The sequence below is a fragment of the Anser anser genome, assembly GCF_964211835.1.
Source record: "Anser anser genome assembly, chromosome: 3".
Lineage (NCBI taxonomy): Eukaryota > Metazoa > Chordata > Aves > Anseriformes > Anatidae > Anser > Anser anser.
Window position 1 is genome coordinate 20,846,663 of NC_139722.1, and position 13,586 is coordinate 20,860,248.

General features: G+C 36.6%; 1 protein-coding gene across 1 annotated transcript; it reads right to left on the reverse strand.

Moving 5' to 3' along the window:
* Positions 1-1,370: 1,370 nt before the first annotated feature.
* LOC310896111 (uncharacterized protein) lies at positions 1,371-11,804 on the reverse strand. The gene is made up of 6 exons (XM_083828010.1): positions 11,749-11,804; positions 7,018-7,099; positions 5,791-5,900; positions 5,545-5,690; positions 3,293-3,351; positions 1,371-1,512 (listed from the first exon to the last, which is right to left on the reverse strand). Exons 3-6 carry the CDS (start codon positions 5,893-5,895, stop codon positions 1,424-1,426), a joined length of 399 nt encoding a protein of 132 aa, XP_083684136.1. The 5' UTR covers positions 5,896-5,900; positions 7,018-7,099; positions 11,749-11,804; the 3' UTR covers positions 1,371-1,423.
* Positions 11,805-13,586: the final 1,782 nt, after the last annotated feature.

A 13,586-nucleotide genomic window follows, 5' to 3' on the forward strand; every position in this document is an offset into this window, starting at 1 on the left:
GCAAATCTTCTCATCGCATTCCAAGTGGGATGAATTTCAGTTGTATACCTGTCAATCCTCCTTTGCTGTAGAGAAAAAGGAGACAATTAACTTAGGCTAGATGTTTAACCTCTGGGAAACTAAGGTTAGGTGAAAATATACCCCACCCGTAGTCTCATTTGTCTAAATGCTAACACTAAGATAAACATGGGCAGAAGATCCAACACAGTGAATATTGTATGAATGTATGGCAGAAATATGAATCTGTTACATATACAGATGAAGTTTCAAGATGCTGAAGTGGCTCATAAAGCATAAAGCTAAGTATTACAGAAAACAGTGGAGAAGATGACTCATGAGCCAAGTTTAAGTTCTGTGCTGCTATGTGAACCAACAAATCTAGTCATTTTATTTTCTAAGTTTATTAAATATCTTCCATTCTTGAAATGACTTTAAAATGGGCAGTGAACAGTACCATACACAAATTCCTAGTAGGAAAATAGGTGTAAAATCTCACTTCTTTTTGTGCTGAAATGCAGAAGAGCCGTTTATTAAAAACATCATACCACAGTGTTGCTGACAATAGGAAAGGGCTTGGATTTCATGGCTCAGCAGGTCTCGCTCATATGTTCCTAACAACAGAGATTTTATGTAGATAGCATTCTGCATCTTCTTTCCTCCTGCCTCTAGATGTAATTATGTTATTAATATTTCATTCCATATTATATACATTATATATTAAAAATCACTTTAAGTCCTCATCCGAACTAACAAACAGATAAATATGAGTGAATTATATTATCATTCTACACTTCATGAATCTAAAATAAAATTAAAATTCAATGAACAATGTTACTGAATAAAATGCAGGTGTTCAAGAACAGTCTGTCAGATATTATATGTGCCTGTAATGATGAAGGTAGGTGTAGTTTGATAATAACTTTGTGATTAATTAACAGGTTTATTGTTTTATTGAGTGGAATAGTATGAAACTGGTAACAGTTACTGGCCAAGATATAAATCATTTTTCACCATTTTTTTTTTTTTTTTTTTTCTTCCAGTACCTGCAGTTTCCAGGTTGTTAAGGGAAGTTAGCTGCTTTTGCCTTTAGTTGTGTTTGCTTATCGTGAACTATCATTTCTTCCTTAGGTCATCCTGACTTCAACTGTATGTTTTGTGTTGTGACAATGAGCAACTTCTGTCGTTTGTTCTATGCAAGGGTCGGGACAGCAGCCTTAACGTTTCTCTGGTATACTGCACTGTTGTCTTTTTTTGCCTTTGCCAAAGCATAAGATCTGGGTTTTACACTAAGTCCAGATCTCTCAGTTTCATGATGATAGAGGACAGTCCCAGACTTCATGTGAGACATCACCAGCTACAGCAATAACAGGTTTCTGTGCTGATTTCAGAACAGGAAGTTTTGTTCTTGTTGTTGTTTGTTTGTTTATTTATTTGAAACACTTATATGAAATATCTGAAGCTGTTTAGCTTTCTGGATGACTTTCCAAGCACTTACAGCAAACAGTTCACTTCCTGGAAGGCAAAAAGCAACAAAATCACCACCCAGTAAGGATGAACTGCTATATGCAACTATCACTCCCATGCATTGAAGAAACCACCAAGCAGGGGCACATAAGCTATTTAACAAATAATTGTAATTGCTGAAAGCATGCAATTGAACATGAAGACATGTTAAGACAAAAGCTGATAGTTCAGACAATCTCCCAAAGGTCTTACAACCCCCTGAGTATTCTTTAGTATGCTAAATAATTAACACTAAATGTAAGCCTTGCTGCATGACAAAAACAAATCAAGTGTAATAATAACGAGGGCAAAATAATATGTCTGTATTTCTTTTTTTCTTGACAGGTGCAACATTATTCTGAAAAGCTGAAAGTTTGGTGTTCAGGGCAGCTAAAGATTTAGTCCCTCGGAAGCAAAATCTCCCCGGAAGAATATGTAGACCTTATCTCAGCTTTCACATAGTAACGGTGACTTAATTTATGTATAAACAGGACCTCCGTGGTTGTCTCAAAAATATGCAATCAAGCAATTCTAGCATCACTTTAAGGTTACAAAGTAAGGGGGATTTATGGCACCTTTAATAACTCAAGAAATATGTTAGTTGTTTTTATTTCAGCAAATTATCTTTTGAACTAACTGTGGAAATTATTTAAATTTGTTTGCCAAGTAACTCTCCCAACATATAGGTAGCTCAGACAGAAATATTAAACCAGTAATGCCCAACAATGCTTTCATTAGCTTATATTAAAATATTAAAAGTAAAACCACTTTTTAATATTAAAGCTATTATTGGCTGATATTATTCAAAATCAAATAGTTTTCCATGTTCATGAATTTATTGCCTTTCACTCTTTTGGCCAGCAATAATCACAATGCAGTAAACACGCAATAATGAGAAAAGCTCCCAAAACCCTGTTTAACTCAACTCATCATGAAGCCTTGGTCTGTGTACAACTATAAAAGATGGAATTTGATCTAGCCAGATCCCAACCTTGTATTGTGAATAATCCTAATTCTGCATGTGCTTAACGTATTTGTGCTGAGAGTCATTCCCAACAGTCACTAAAGTCAAGTGATTTAATCAGCATTTCTTAGTAGAAATGTGTTGATTTTTCAGGTGTTGTGGTAGAGCTGATGAGCCTTTACTTTTGTAACACACAGTACATAACACACAGTACTCTTCAAGTACTATTTTGATGCAGCGTGGCAAAAGACCTCTGTAATTGCTCAGATTTGGATTCATATGGTAGATCTTTGTACATTTCAGTGGAAAGACTGTGTTCACCAGAGTAGACCATGGCAGCCTAGCCATGAGCTCACTAATGTTGTATATGGAGTTGATGTAGACAAAATATATAAATAAATAATAATAATTAAAAAAAATCGGATACCAGCTTTCTAATAAATTATCCTGATCCTTAATTCTTTATCCTTTATCTACTGTCTATATGGATCAAATACAAGTACTTTTCAGGCATGTGGGTCACTGACAGTGAATGACAGTCTAGAGGTACAAGAAAATTCTTTCTTTTTCTACTGTTCAGAGAATGGCAGGGCATGTAGGTCAGGGCTACGCCTGGGCTTAAAAGCAATAAGGTTCCTGACTGAGAAGAGAGAGGGCAGCCCAGAAAGCTTAGAGCTCTGTGTGTTCTTGACTAGCCTCATTTCTCCAGGGAAGCAGGGTGCCAGACATAGTTTCATTTACAAAGGCAGAGCACTCACTTACTTCAAACTTAACCTTATGATTGTTCAAAATTATCTCCTCTTATCCAGTTAAAAATTCTCTTACGTTGTACAAGCTGAGCAATTCTGATTTCTGAGGAATTTTCCTTTCCACCAGCTGTTGTTCTACAGAGAATAGGAAACCATCAGTCTTTATCCAGATTATTCTGTATCTATTATTGAACTGCTGTATCAAATCAATTAATCTAAACAAATGTTCATTTTCCCCTCTGCATATATATACACATGCAAAGTCCAGATCTTCCTTAATTTTAATTAGGAAGCTACAAACATAAAACACAAGAATAATTGGGAAATAGAATAGGCATAAAGAAATATTCTGGGATTTTCTTCTTGGCTTCTTGCATTCCTATTCTGGCACCAGGCAGTATTTTAGAAGAGAAAGATATTGTCTGTACTGTCAAAGAGCCTCTCTGTCGAGGAGCAGATTTTGGTACCCAATCTCAAGTCTGTGCATCCTTGTCAGGATTGTGGAAGAATGAGGTAAACTAGATTCGTGCTCCTCAGCAAGGACTATGGATTCTTGACTATTTACTTAGTGGTAAGTACCTTTGCCAGCCCAGAACTGTATGAGGGATCCAGTCCTAACAATGTGACTTGGGTACGCTGAATTCATGCTTACTTGTTCAGATCCAAGACACTGGTTTCTACATTTTATTCAGGCTCTTTTAGGATGACAGTTTTGGATTTCAAAATCTGAATCTGTATAAATGCATACGTTTAAATCTATCCCTCAGGTTTCACTTGGAAAATAAATAGACCACATACTTCCATGGAAATGTATTGCCTGTGTCATGGCTGTGTAATGCTTCAATAATGTGATTTTTAGCTCACAACATGTAAACTATTGCACTTCAGTCTATAAGTAGTTGTATTTGAAAGAGTATGCTATTTATTCAAGTTAAGCAGCATGCTTTTTTAGCAAAGAGATGCATTTTGTAAGAAATATAGAATTTAAACCAAATTTTTGCTTTCCATTTTCCTTGGATGCCCCTCCTTCCCTTCCCCATATTCCCTTGTAGATACTCAGGGACAGTATGTATAACATATTCAGTGGTAAAAGGAAAAAGTTAGGTATATCTACAATATTACTGCTTCTATTTCTGTTGTGATAGATAGATAGGAGCTTGCTTTCTTTTTCACTTGCCTGGCAAGATATAAAGTATGATATTTTTCAGCTTCTGTGCACCTTGCCTCTGTAGGATTTGTACTATAATGAACACTAATTATTTCCTTAATACTTAATATAAATAATAATAAATTTAAAAAAATGCTTAATATAGTATTTTTCCAGATCAGTGCTGTGTGGCTTCCTGTATGTTTTGTACTTTAAACAAACTAAGTTATTTGAAATAAGAACTTAAATAAAAGTTGGAGGGGCAAAAAGAAGGATGAAAGAGGATTTTGTTCACTTAGTGAACTACTCAGAAGAATGCATAATAGGTCAGATTGGGTCAGGTACTTTCTGGTTGTGCTACATCTGTAGTCAAAACAGGCAGACATAAATTATATCATACAGTATAACATCAGTGGTTATGCTAAATTTTTTTTTCAGTACTGGGTGACACAATATTAGGTATGGCCTGGTAGTGAGTCTAAATCGGATCATTCATTCTTAATTAGATAAATTTGAAATAGCCCCTCAAAGCAGCTTTCGACAAAAGCAAGATTTCAAAGGAACTTTAATTTTGATTTATGCAATCATTTGACTAAATTAGTTTTTTTTTTTTTTTTACAAAGATGCCTATCTCATTTGATAGAAGCAATTCCCACTTTCAGTTTCTGTTCATCTACCTCTCTGTCTGAAAACAGTCAAAAAACTTATTTCAGTGGTTTTCATTTTGCAACTTATGAGGAAAAGGGAAAAGTTTAAAATGTCAACGTTCCTTTTGGTGTATGAAAAAAAATCTGAAAAGAATAAAAAGAAGTTTTCAAAGCTGGTGTGTTATATATGAATATATTCTCTGTATTTCCATTGACTTTATCAGAATTATTCAAGTTCAGAAATAAGTCATTGCAAAATGAAAGTTTTGTCTATCTAACATGTTATCAGTTTAATTAATTGATACATTATAGAACCATCACTCTGTATTTTTCCTGAAATAGTTGTTCAAGAAAAAAAGATGTAGTCAAAAAACTTGACTACCTCGGCTTTGGCTTAGGCTATATGGAGGTACATATAGCTGGAATGTGCTTTCATCTTTAGAGTAAGGAAATCAGGATCAGGTTAACACAAAATATATTAATTTCTGCTGGCAATCACTGGCATGAAAACCACAGAAGATTGAGATCGCTCACCTACTCTGTGGTACTTCAGGGCCCATTCCTTTTGACATCTGTTGGCATTTTGATACCTTTAACTGTTTCATTGGAAATCTCTTCCTCTCCAGCACCAGAATACAGTGGCTTGACCCAGGAACTGGGTCTGGCCAGACACGTGTTTCCTGAAAAACAAAAGTTCTGTGTTTATAACACAAAATGATATGCAGAGAGTGAGCCTCCCCTCAGACCCTGGGTCTGGTTGGCGGACAGCAATGTTCTTACCTGTCCTGGAGGACACTGGTGCTGAAGAAGGCAGGTGGTGAGGGGGAACAGAAACCCTGTAGACCTCATGGCAGCTAGGTCACCACCTATTCTTCCCTCAGGCATGACAGCTGTAAAAGAAAGGCTGCTGGGGCAGAGGCAGCGGCATGAGGGCAGCGATGTCAGCAGGCTGCAGGCCTCACTTTGCTGCCCTGGCCGTGGCCACCCTGGTTGCTGGGCCACACCACAAAAAGCTAGAAGGAGCTGTGACCATGTTTATCCAGGAAATTGGGCTGGATTATCTTCAAATTGTATTTTTAATATACCTTAGAACAGCCCCTTTACCCCTAGGGATAACTGTACTTTTCTGGGGACCTCTGTTATTTATTCAGAGAAGTATTTGGATTCAGGCAGCTGCTTGTTTTGCCCAAGAAGCTCCCTACCTGCGAGGCTTCTGTCACAAAAATCCTGAAACAACTTCTCTCTTAATTAGGTTACCCAAACAATGGGCTTTACAGTTTTCTTCCCTACATGGCCTTCAAACCCTGCTCCCCTGACTTTGCCCATTTATAACACAAACAGTTGCTGGCTGACAGCACAACTGTCAACTGGCTGTCGTTCAGCCATTCCCTCTCCCTCCACTTGTCCCTCGTCACATCTTTTCCCACCTCTGAGCTGTCACCACCTTTTCCTAAACTACACCCTGGAGAAGAGGAGAAAATTAATTGTGTCATTCTCACATAACATCTTTCTACCATCATAACCCTGGAAATGTTATTTCCTTGCAATTACAGTGAGTTTGCATGGGTGTAACTTCATTTATTTAGGTAGACCTGCTTCTGATTGACACATGCAGGTATGCAAGGAGAATCCTGGTCTACATCTTTGTCATTGTGAGTTATTTCAAATGTGAGAACATTATTTACTACTTCAGTTAAATAGGGATAAATATAAATAGATTTATATTGCTGCTGTCACTTCTGCAAAAATAAAGAATTAATGAGCTCTGACCAGATACTCTTGGCTTATTTCAGGTGGGTTCAGTGGATATCTTTGGGGGAATATGGACACAGTATTTTTATTGAAGGAAAAAATATTGACTAGTCAATTTTAAATTTCCCATAACACTTCAGCTATAAGCTTTCTCTCAAATGATAGTGAAATGGTACGAAACTTTTGTTTTGCTAGAAAATTCCTCCTTTTCAGATCTGACCTGTGGATCAGCAAAGGGTTTTTCCTGGTGCTCACCTTGTTTGTGACAGGATCCATTCAGTTTTGAAGGGCTCTCAGAGGTATGGAGTTCATTTGTTCTTTTGTTGCATTCAAAGGCCTGGTATAGGAAAAAGAAAATACATTTTTTTTTATGCCAAGCCAGATTTTTATTAACCAGATTTGACTTAAAATAAAGGGAAAGAAAACAACAACAACAACAACAAACATACCACTATTAAAAAAAAAAAAAGCCTCAATAATAACAATGCAGTTAAAATTGTTATATTCAGGCTTCCTGGCATGTGCCCCTTGCTATAGTGTTGTGTGATCATATATTGTGCTGTTGGTTTCAGACCAGGGTGCCTAGGAGCTTTACATCTCATCAGCATCCCCAGTGCTTCACCAGGAGGAATATGACTTTGGTAGTGATGTTCACCTTCTCAGAAAGAGTACTTAGGCATTGTAATGGATTGTCCAGGGCTGTGGTGGTGTCACCGTCCCTGGTGCTGTTTAAGAAAAGGTTGGATGTGATACTTAGGGGCAAGGTTTAGTGGGTGATATTGGTGGGAGGGTGGCGGTTGGACCAGATGGTCTGGGAGGTCTTTTACAACCTTAATGATTCTATGATTCACCATGCTCTAGAGTCCAGTGGGGGCTACATCCCAACCCTTTTCGTGCGTTATTCTTTCTGCAGTGCTCTACAATGTCGTATTAAATCTGAATTTACTATGTATAGAGTGTAACATATTCTGGATATATGCTGTTCTCTGTTGTCCTTAAAACTGTTTTTGCCTGTTTTGTAATTCTCAAGTTGGCATTTCTGCAGCTGATCACTAGTGAGCTTTTTATAGGCCTAGGGACTCAGGATCAGGATATACTTCATTATTATTATCCTATAGTCGGACTCCCCAGCATATCACCCTGTGCCTGTGTTCCCACTTTCAAGGCCTTGCTCTCATCCCATACCTGTAATCCTCTACACTACATCATGGCATTACATGAATATTTCATTCTACACAAAATAGCTACTTCATACTAGTATTAATTTTAAAATACCCCTCCATTATAAAAAACAAACAAACAAAAAACTATGCAAAAGTAAAACAAATTAGATAATAATGACAATTCTTTATAAAACTGCTGCTACCATGATACCAATAAACAAAAGAAAATTAATCTCCAGGTAGTCCAAGGCAAGCCTGGACTTGATAAGCTTTAGTCCTGAGGCCTTATAAAATTTGCACAAAGCACTTGTTGTCTTACAAACATCGCTTTCTTCCAGGAAAAGTATTAAATGAAATATTCCCTGTCACTTCTCTTCTGGGCAATTCAATCCAGGATAGCATAGCCCTCCAAAATACATTTTGAGCAGTGATTGCCAACACAAGCATCTTAATATAGATCAATAATGTGTATTATTAGCAAACACAAAGAGTAACTAGAAGTGTTTGTCTTGATATGGTACCTAATACTTTAGTTGTATCTTGTTTTTATCTCACGCATTTAAAAAAGAAAAAATAAAATCAACAGAGGTATTCCTTCTAAATAAAATATGATCACTTCATTGTTACCTACTTTTATTTAATTATTTTTATTTTTTTTCCTTGAAGCAACAAAACTTCAAGTAATCATATATCACATTTATGGACATATTTTTGTACTCTGTCAACTCATTATTTCTCATTAGTTCTTTTCTGTTGGTTTTCATTTTTCCATGTTTCTTTTGAAAAGGTAAATAAGTACTTCATTACTGAGCTTTAGATAAATATAAGTTCATTATATATTCACTGATTACTTTTAATAAAATTATGGTTTGTTGAGTTGCTTGTTTTTTTTACACAATATTATAAATTATCACTGAAATTAGATGAGGCAACATTACTATTGCTTCTGTCACAAAAGAAAATACTAGAAAGGTTCTGTGTGATTCTATTTATCATTAATTTCAATACTGTTGAAGAAAAGACACCAAACAAGACAAAACTGAAAAATGTGCCAAAATTAGCTGATATGTCTGTGTTCTTGAAACTAGATGGTTTAGATAAAGCTCAGAAAATAAAGCATCAAAATATATCATTTGAAAATGAAGGATATAAGTTAAATTAATTTCATCTGTGATGCATTTTTAATGCATTTTTAATTATTTTTTTTTTCTTTTCAGGAGATCACCTTACAATTAGAGCAAGATTAAAGCTTAGGATTTTTTTTTTTTCCATGTGCTTTTTTTTTTTTTTTCAACTGTGTCTTGGGGGAAGGAGAGGTTGTTATGAAAAGCTTACACTTTCTTCATTTATTTCAAACAGAATGAATGTTTTCCCTTCATTGTTTAGACAAACTTTATAGAAAAAAGTATTATTGAAAGGTGTTTTTTTTTTAACTTCACAAGAAATCAACAGTCAGCTTTATGTTTCTGAATCCTAATATCAAATATATTTTTAATAAGGATTTCGGGAATCTTTCAGCGGTTGTAAGAAAAATAAAAAAAAAATAGAGAGAGAAACTTGATTTCAACTATGAATCAGTGAACTAATTTTTTACTGATGCACACAATTTTATTTGCCTATTTTATGTCGATGAAAATACTCAGTACCAACTTTAGAGAATGGAATGTCTCAGAAATTAAAATGAAATAGAGGTTCTTTGCAGTGATTTTCTTAATTTTCATTTCTTCGAGGTTCCATAAAAAAACTGCAGTTGTTTATAATTATACACTTGAGTATGGAAAAGAATATTTTCAGTTCACTTTTTGTAAGTCTTTATTCTTACCATACTGGATTCTGTATCGATGGTGCTGGAGGACAGATGTTGGTGTCATCTTGTCCCTTACAATATTTTCTGTGTGATTCCAATAACTGGCCAGATAGATACACTTGCTAATTTTGTGATAATGCTCAAAGGTTTGACATCAGATATTAGCACAGATTTGTGTGTGTGTGTGTGTGTGTGCGCTGAGGACAGCTCTTTATAGTTCATCAGCATTAAGGACAGTTATGAGGGTATACTGTTAATGCCATTGTTAGCTACATTTCTGAGCTCTCATCCTCCACCAAAAATACTTGCAATTTCCTACTTTACTGCCTCACCTGCCTTTCTTCTTTCTCTTATCTCTGCACAGTTTGCATTAGCTGACCTACTTCTGTTTGTTCAAACATGTCTCAGAAAAGAAAAATCACATCCTTGTATGAGAAAAATCAAAGTAAGACTGCCACACTGAAATGTTTCTCCAGCTATGTTCATAAAGGTTGCTTAGTGTATGAAAATATGCAGAATTTGGCTGATGTCTGTTACAGAGAGGAGATGTTCAGTTCATGCAGTTAAAAATAAATCATGATCTAAGAAGTTTGTTTGTAAAATAATGTCACAAAATTAATTGTAAATGAGTGACCTATGCCTTCAGGATTAATATCAGCAATGCAACAGGAAAAACAAAAACATGATACTAGAGACATACAAAATATTAATAAACATTACCAGTTTCTAAGAATTGTTCTGTTACTGACCTCTCCATCTTCTATTCACATGCACAGGGTGACTGACATGCACGCGCGTGCCCTCTCCATGGCCCTGTGGGTTACACTTGCACCCCTTCTCCTGGGGCTGGTGGTTGCCCATTTACAAACTTACACTTCCATTTCCCCCCTGCAGATGTTGATGCTCCAGCTCTGTGTGCGCCCCTGCAGCTCCCCACAGCCTACTGGGGCTCGTGCTGGTGCAAATTCCCTACAAGGTCCCTGCAGACACATCAAAGTGGGTTCCCACATGTGGCCCCCAGCTGGGAGCAGGCAGCTTGTGGTGGCCTATCGAAAGGCTGCAGTGCTACAGGGCAATGCCTGACGGTGCCAAAGCAGGCCTTGGCTACTGCTGTTTCTCATTCCGTCTCTCCTCATAATGCAATTTTATTTATTTATTTTTTATTTTTATTTACCAGCTGACCCCTTCTTCATTTCAGTGCCTTTTGAAGTTCCCTGGTTCCTTTAATCGAGCTGGTTGTGATCTTCCACTTCACCATGGCCAGTTTAGGGCAAACACCCGATAGATAATTCTGTGCGTTCAATTCACATGAAGCGTTTACATTTGCAGTCTAATCTTTGCAGGTTTTGCAACCCACTTTCTAGCAGTGGACATGCAGGCTCTTAAATATCTCTCATAGTCCTTCTTAAAAGATCAGCCTTACTGAATAGATCAGTGTTACTGAATCTAGGAAGTACAATGTGTTGGTGCTATTTAGAGTCTGTTGTCTGATGAGCCACAAAATATTTGTTGACTTCTAAGGTCCACTGCTCATTCAAGAGCGAAAAAGCACTTAGCTTGGCAGTTGCACATCCAAAGGTCACTTTTATTTTATTATCAATAGTTGCATGACAGTATTGATTGTATATATAAGAATCTTTCCAATTTTGGTTGTTTTTTAACTTTCCCCTTTTCATCACTAAACATCAATGGCATAAATGAGCTTTTTCGGCTTACATCTCACAGTGATTTAATTCTTGCATTAAAAATATCTGAACAACACAATTTTATGCAACATCAAGGACCTTGTTGTGGTTTAACCCGGCCGGCAGCTAAACACCACACAGCCGTTCGCTCACCCTCCCCCCTCCCTCTCTGGGATGGGGGAGAGAAACAGGAAAGTGAAGCCTGTGAGTTGAGATAAAGACAGTTTATTAAGACAGGAAAATAATAATAACAATAACAATAATAATAATAATAATAGTATTACTAATAATAATGTGTATGAAACAAGTGATGCACAATGCAATTGCTCACCACCCGCTGACCGATGCCCAGCCTATCCCCGAGCAGCCGGCCCCCCCACCCCGGCCAGCCACCCCTATATATTGTTTAGCATGACGTCAGATGGTATGGAATACCCCTTTGGCCAGTTTGGGTCAGCTGTCCTGGGTCTGTCCCCTCACAGCTCCTGCTGCACCCCCAGCCTGCTCGCTGGCAGGACAGAGCGAGAAGCCGAAAAGTCCTTGGCCTGGTGTAAACACTGCTCTGCAACAATTAAAACATCAGCATGTTATCGGCGCTCTTCTCATCCTAATCCAAAACATAGCACCCTACCAGCTACTAGGAGGAAAATTAACTCTGTCCTAACTGAAACCAGGACAGACCTGTATAGGACAACTCTTTCAAAGAGCTCTCTTTTGTCTCAAACTTTTCTGATCTGCTTTCAGTACAGCAACCTTTCTGATGAAACCACTTCATGAAGTTTTGAATATTAAAGATGTGAAGGACAGAATTATTATTGTCCTGGAAACATAATTTTTGTAAAGTATCTTCCTGAATCAGGAATAAGGTCCCACATCTTATTTAAACTCCTGGAATCTATTTTCCCTTTGGTATTAAAAAAGGGTTGATTTTTATTTTTATTTTTTGAATAGGATTAGCTGTCCAAATCCAGTCACCAGAGTGTGAGAAATTGGTCATGAGGATCTGTGTGAAGAAATTCTGACTGAGTGAATAAATACTGTATTTAGAGTTCCTGATTCATTCATTATTTTAAGCCATATTTCTTACTGTGGTAAATGGGAGCATAGAACTTCAAGAGAGATTTGTCTGTTTGCACCAGGAGAGAATACAGACCATCACTTCTTAGCAGGGAGAAATGGAATGGATTTGAAGGATAATAAAAAAGAATTCTAAATACTTTTTGGCATTCATTTTAATATGAATTGTCTTCTCTCTGGAAAAGCTTCGAATCAGAAGCTCAAAATTTAAATATTTTTGCTAGGTATTTCATTTTTAATCAAGTCTAGTTTAGCTTTAAAAGATTTATTTGCTTTACTTGGTTTAGAAATAATTAAATCATATCCCTCTATTATTACCTCTGGGTTGAAAGCATTCCCTTCTGTCTCCATTAGGCTTGTACCCAATTGCTCACATTTTTCCTCACTGGCAGTAATTGTTTCATGCAGAGAGTCCAGCTGTTAGGCCATAATATCATTGTCCCAATCTATCATATCCAATGACTTTTGGAAAGTTAAATCACTTCTGAAGCCTACAATGATGAGATATCTAGAGATAACTTGCATGCAGAACAAGATGCTCTCAGTGATAACAGTGTTGTTTATTTTTTATTTTCAGCACTCCCAAAAACTAGTTTCATGAAATCCCACGGGGGGGGGGGGGGGGACACGGGGGGACGGGGACGGGGACGGGACAAGAAACTACTCAAGTTTCAATTTGTAAAACTCATGGAAATTGATACCTCTCTGCATTTTATATGCAGGAAAATGTTTTCTCTTTTACCACAGAAGGTAAATCTTTCAGCCAGTCAGCAACACTTTATAACTTGCTTTATGGTTTGGACTCAAAAGGGTGTCTAATTTTATGTTTTTGACCTTAGAATTGACATGCAAATCTCTTCATTTTTATGTGCTTAGATATTTGAAAAATCAGATAAGTTATTCATAATCCATATTGTTCTTTTCTCACTCCAAAATGTGTGTCAAATGTGTCCAAATTTGGACCCTGGGGAAACTGATTCCTAAACTTATTGACTGTAAACTGTTTTGAAAGGTTTTAGATTCAAAAACCTTATGTAAATACAAGTTATTACTATTATTATTTTTAAATAACTTTAAGCAGCACTAAATTTT

What these genes read in the sequence shown, in the direction of transcription:
- LOC310896111 (XM_083828010.1), bottom strand. Translation starts at nt 5,895, where the DNA reads ATGCCTGAGGGAAGAATAGGTGGTGACCTAGCTGCCATGAGGTCTACA. An exon ending in CCTGAAGTACCACAGAGTAG is followed by an intron (nt 3,352 to 5,544) that starts GTGAGCGATCTC and finishes TATTCTCTGTAG; the next exon opens with AACAACAGCTGGTGGAAAGG. An exon ending in AATTGCTCAGCTTGTACAAC is followed by an intron (nt 1,513 to 3,292) that starts GTAAGAGAATTT and finishes TTTGCCTTCCAG; the next exon opens with GAAGTGAACTGTTTGCTGTA.